At 41.4% G+C, this 5797-nt stretch overlaps 1 protein-coding gene across 1 annotated transcript in view; it reads left to right on the forward strand.

The window, feature by feature from the left end:
- Positions 1-605: 605 nt before the first annotated feature.
- Positions 606-5797, forward strand: part of kcnt1a (potassium sodium-activated channel subfamily T member 1a) — a gene marked incomplete at both ends in the record, with an annotated part of 37582 nt that continues 32390 nt past the window's right edge. Inside the window, 2 exon segments of the mRNA XM_080529371.1 lie at positions 606-766; positions 3506-3673. Coding sequence (XP_080385497.1) covers positions 606-766; positions 3506-3673 — 329 coding nt within the window.

The following is a 5797-nucleotide window of genomic DNA, read 5'->3' on the forward strand; positions in this document are numbered from 1 at the left end:
TGGTTTAAATCTTAGAATGTCTGGTTTAAACCTTAGAATGTCTGGTTTGAATCTTAGAATGTCTGGTTTAAACCTTAGAATGTCTGGTTTAAAACTTAGAATGTCTTGTTTAAATCTTAGAATGTCTGGTTTCCTGCTTGTCTTTTCTGTTTGACTTCAGTCGGCCTGTACAAAATCCTTCCGGCAGATGGCGCTAATGCTCCTATGCAATGAAGCGCTTGATTATTATTCATCATCTCTGTCATAATGATACCTCATCATCGATACCTCAAGCACAGGGACTGTGTCAGTCAGACAACCTAATCTTGTCCGGGATTGGTGGTGCTCTCTGATTTGCTGTAGTAGCCTATAAAACAGAAACATTTAGCACATTTTATATCAAACTGCAACACTATCAGGAAAATAAATACGCATCATGATCTTCTAATACTTGGAGTACTGATTATTTAAGTCTATTTAAGTCTGTCGCGGTTGACCCGTGCGCTCATTAAAGAGGGTTGAATCTGTCAGGAGCAGATACCTGTAGATGCGCAAAGGAAATTAATCGGGGACTTTTGAAACAGAAATCTTCTCCAGGGTTCGCCTCCAGCTCAGCCCAGCCTCCGATGCAATTTACCCGGGAAGACGACTCTCTGGAGGGCAACTTTAAATGGACAGCTCTCCTGTCCGACGGCTCCGTCGGAGCTCCAGCCAAAATGTGCAGCGAATGTTACACTAACCAAACGTTTGTTTATGATGATGGGACCGCGCACGATCACACATCCAGGTATAGTCAAAATTAATATATACAACCTATTTAATATTCACCATCTGATTGATATCTGCCCACACTACACAGTAGGTGAACAAAAACACACAACATGTCTAATCATGTCGATTCTTTTTTTGTATCCACTGATTTATACTCATAGTACACGCATAAAACAAATAAAAATCAAATAAAAATCAATCTATCAACTGTATTTGTATAGGGCTTTTTACAACAAGATCAATATAAAAAATATAAACAATAAATACAATATTAAATAACATCGAACCATAAAAAAGTAAGCCAAAGAAAATCTCCAGAGGAGAGAAAAACATGGGGCCCAGTCAAGGAACAACCTCCTGGGAGAAAGAACCCTTGAGAGGAACCAGACTCATAGGAAATCGTGTAGGTTATGAATTATGAGACCAGCTCAGTGGCCTTGTGGTTAGAGTGTCTGTTCTGAGATTGGGAGGTTGTGAGTTCAATCCCCGACCGAGTCATACCAAAGACTATAAAAATGTTACCCGATGCCTCCCTGCTTGGCACTCAGCATGGGTCGGATTGGGGGTAAGACCCTGTGACATATCAGCGTCATGTACACCAAGCTGCCTCACGCTAAGGAAACAGGAGATAGGCTCCCACCCTATGGACCATTAGGCTCGAGAATCATCGGTTCTCAAGGCTACTTACTTATTTTATGAATTACTAAGGATTAGGAATAATGTCTGCACCTCTACAGAAACTCCCCCTAACAGAGTGGGCACCTAACCCTTCCTAGTCTTGGACGTTAGCCTCCGATGAGACTGTTTAGGATGACCTTTTTATCTCCTGGGAGCGTGGTGCATTGTTGTATTTATTGCTCCTCCTTGGCAGTATTCTTGTTTTCTATTCCACAGGAATCACAATGCATTGCAATGAATGCAATGAATCATCATGCATTATTTAGTGATATCAACAGAAGCACAAGTAACATTTAAAATAGCCTCCTGTACAGTATGTACACACACACAAACACACAAACACACACACACACATACACACACACACACACACACACACAAACAGCCCCCATGGTTCTCTTTGTTTTACTCTCTCTCTCCCACCCAATGCTAAGGACTGAGGCATCTATTCATGAGCAAGGACAGTGCTTGGTCAAGAGCTGCCAGTAAAAGCAATCAACAAGCAGAGACGCACACTGACTCATCTGAGCCAAACTGAAAACAGCCATCGGGATGAAAGAGACTTCACACCGAATAAATGTATGTCCATATGAGGAACTGTTCGAGGGCCAGCTGACAGATAGTGACGGACATACTCTTTAGGCAGTCAGTGTGACATTCTCATCAACACCTCAATGGAGATAAGGCTAGACATCAACATTAACTCTGTTTTGAAATTCATAAGCACGGCCATTTATGAGGAGGTGATAAGGGACAGCCGTGCGTTGAATAATATGAATTAGCTCATTAATGATGTGACCTGTGAATAGTTATGCTACATTCTAATGAAAGGAGGTGCCAAGTCCCATATAAGGAAATGTAATATGTGTTAAAGGGTTGAATAAGAAAGATAATATAAGAAAGAAAAATATACAGAACAATAAACGTAGTAGCTTTGTTTAAAATGACCGATATTGTCTTAACCTAACTGATTGTTGTTGCCATTGAACGTCTTATTCCAGACTGTGTCAATGTAGATGTTGTTACAGGATTGGTTTACAAGCCTATCCCTTAATTTACTCCTGGGGGTTTCTGATTCCTCCCAAACCTCCCAAGAGGCAGACACGGGCCCAACACCTCACGCCCTCCGCTCCCATGAAGCCAGGTAACCTCCCACCAGCTCTCTCTCCGCATGCGGAATGTCAAGGACTTCTCCACACATGACTGGATTAGGCGTGGATGTGGGGTGTGGTTCCACATCGGCCAGTATAGAGGTTCAGGTAGAAGTTGCCCCTATCAACTGCTATAGGGTAACTTCTTTTAGGATTGGGGGGGCGTATATACTGTAGATCTGTGGATAGGGGCTGTTTCTACCTCCAGCCAGGCATTGGCATGTGGTGAAGAGCCTTTCTACATGTGAAATGATCCTGACGGAAACTCAGGACTCAGTGAATCAGTTCTGTTTTCAAACGACACCATCAGCATATCCCGTATACATATACGTCATAATATACATGATGAGCTCATCTCATGTGAGGATGGTTTGGTCTGGCATCTGAACAGTAACAGTACTGTATCAACTGATATTTTATCATAGAATGGCAACATGACGTTTCCTCTGAAAAGCATGTGTACGTCCTCCAAGCATGCGTTTTATTACACTTTCTACACAATGTAATGTAAATACACAAAGATGATAAGCATAACTGCATTGTGAACCTGCATCTACACTGGGGTGTTGACTTTACAGGCATGCCTCACCTTTTTACTAACCTGATGTTGATTGACTTCCTGAGTACCTTGTTTGCTAGCCAGTACTCAGCTGTGTTAATACGTTTCTATCGCACCAGTGAGCATTAATTGTTGAAGTATCTTTGTGATGTTATGTAACACAGATCATATAACCGACCATAACCTCTCCCTCTCCCTCTCCCTCTCCTTCTCCCTCTCCTTCTCTCTCTCCTTCTCCCTCTCCCTCTCTTTCTCTCTCTCCTTCTCCCTCTCCTTCTCCCTACCCTTCTCTCTCTCCTTCTCCCCCTCTTCTCCCTCTGCCTCTCCCTCTACCTCTCTTTCTCTTTCTATTCCCCCCCTCCCCCAGTTCCTCTTTGGAGCCTCCCCTGACCAGCAGCAGCAGCAGCAGTGGGGTCATCTTGGACGTCTCCACCCTTAAGATGGAGGAGGTGGAGACAGAAGTGCAGCCACTGGCACCTCGCTTCCGCTTCAGAGACCTGCTGCTGTGGGACCAGACCTTCCAGAATGACGACAGGTAGAAGAGAGAGAGAGAGAGAGAGAGAGAGAGAGAGAGAGAGAGAGAGAGAGAGAGAGAGAGAGAGAGAGAGAGAGAGAGAGAGAGAGAGAGAGTGATTGATTGATTGATTGATTTATTAGCTTGGTTATCTTTGTAGTTATGTTGTTGTGGGCTGTAAGGCCAGTGAAACCATGAATGCTGTCTCTGAGCTCTGCTAGGTTAGTGATAGCTGCGTGGTGCTGACCATGGTTCTGAAACTGGGCTTTTCAGCACTCTCCCCTTCCCACCAAGGCAGTTTGAGGGCAGGTTCGGAGCTGGTGCCTAATCCAACCAGTTATTCGCTTTTCGACACCAAAAGAACCAGCTCTCGGCCAGGAAAAGTGGTTCCGGTGTGGCACTAACACGTGGCTGGTCTAGAACAAAGAACTGCTTAGACATCGCTGGGAAGGCGGAGACATAGTAATGACCTGCCTCTCTAGCCTGTGGAAAAGCAAACCGCTTCTAGAAGGTTCGCAAGTTGAACCAGTAGATCTGTCTAACTTTGTTTCTAAATCTTATCATTAGAGCATAAGTCTTAGCATTAGAGATGGAGTATATTATAACTGTCTTCTCTCTCAGTGGGCACGTTTTTAGAAGTAGTAGATCTTTCTGTGTGAAGTAATACGCATTGTTTTGTATTAGAAGTGCAACCCTGTACTTACAGTATATCTCAGTGAGAGATATTGCTTTACACTTACATTTTTGGCATTTAGCAGATGCCTTTATCCGAGCGACTTACAATAAATACATTTGTCTAATTAAGTGAATCATCTATCCATCAGTCAACACAAGAAAAAGTAATCTATGCTAGGGCCAGGGGCCATTGGTAGACATAATGCTATAGAAAGGAAGAGATGTATTTTTAAATTAATTAAATTTATTTACAGTAGATAAACTGTACAGGTCCTGGCATTATCACTGTATTTATTAGGACGCTGGCGTTGCTTGCTCGCCGCTTCTCCGCCCGAACTCTAGGTGTAACTGCAGTATACAGAGTAGATTGTCCTACAAAGACACTTAGATTTAGATTTAGTACTCTAAAAATGTATTAGACCCCTATACTTTCTTTTATTTATTTTTTGTTTCTTTTTATTATTACTACCCAATCTTTTCAGTTTGTAAAGCGTCTTTGGGTGTCTAGAAAAGCGCTGATTGATTATTATTATTATTATTATTATTAAGCGCTAATGTATTATTATTATTATTATTATTATTATATTATTATAATTAGGGCTGCCAATGTTAATGCGCATTTGGAACAAATTAATCATATTACCATAAGTTAATATTACCATAAATCATACGTTTTACTGACATGTGTGGCACACACCTGTAGAGGGGTTTCAAGACATACTGATTTGTATACTGGATTGTAATAATGACGATAGTCGTTGGTTACATTCCTGACCACTTATGATGTTTACATAGCATCTTAACATTAGCATCTTAAATAGGCCTACTACTCACTGTAACATCTTAAATAGGCCTACTCACTGTAGCATCTTAAATAGGCCTACTCACTGTAGCATCTTAAATAGGCCTACTCACTGTAGCATCTTAAATAGGCCTACTACTCACTGTAACATCTTAAATAGGCCTACTCACTGTAGCATCTTAAATAGGCCTACTACTCACTGTAACATCTTAAATAGGCCTACTCACTGTAACATCTTAAATAGGCCTACTACTCACTGTAACATCTTAAATAGGCCTACTCCTGCTGTTTACACTCTCTTTTTAGCCAACGTTACTTTATATGGTTGTCTGCTACTTAAGTCTGCATTTCTAAGTCTGCAAAAAAAAACTCTGATTCCTCTAACCAGTTTCTCATGCATTTCTTTATTCCAACACCACACATGTTTTTGTTTTATTTCCCCCAAAAAAGTAAATACTAGTATTTTAAACAAAGAAGGATGTTGCGGATTAATGTTTAAAAAGCAGAAATCCTGAAGAGCAGGAAGAATCGATTTCCCCTGCAGAGCTGCTTCCTCTACCATTAACTCTGTTAATACACAATGAATCAATGTAATGTAAAGGCATATTTCGCTAACAGGATGATATTCATTCTACAGCCTCTGGTATTCACCTGCAGCAGTGGAGACT

The sequence above is a fragment of the Nansenia antarctica genome (assembly GCF_963989245.1).
Source record: "Nansenia antarctica genome assembly, chromosome: 4".
NCBI lineage: Eukaryota > Metazoa > Chordata > Actinopteri > Argentiniformes > Microstomatidae > Nansenia > Nansenia antarctica.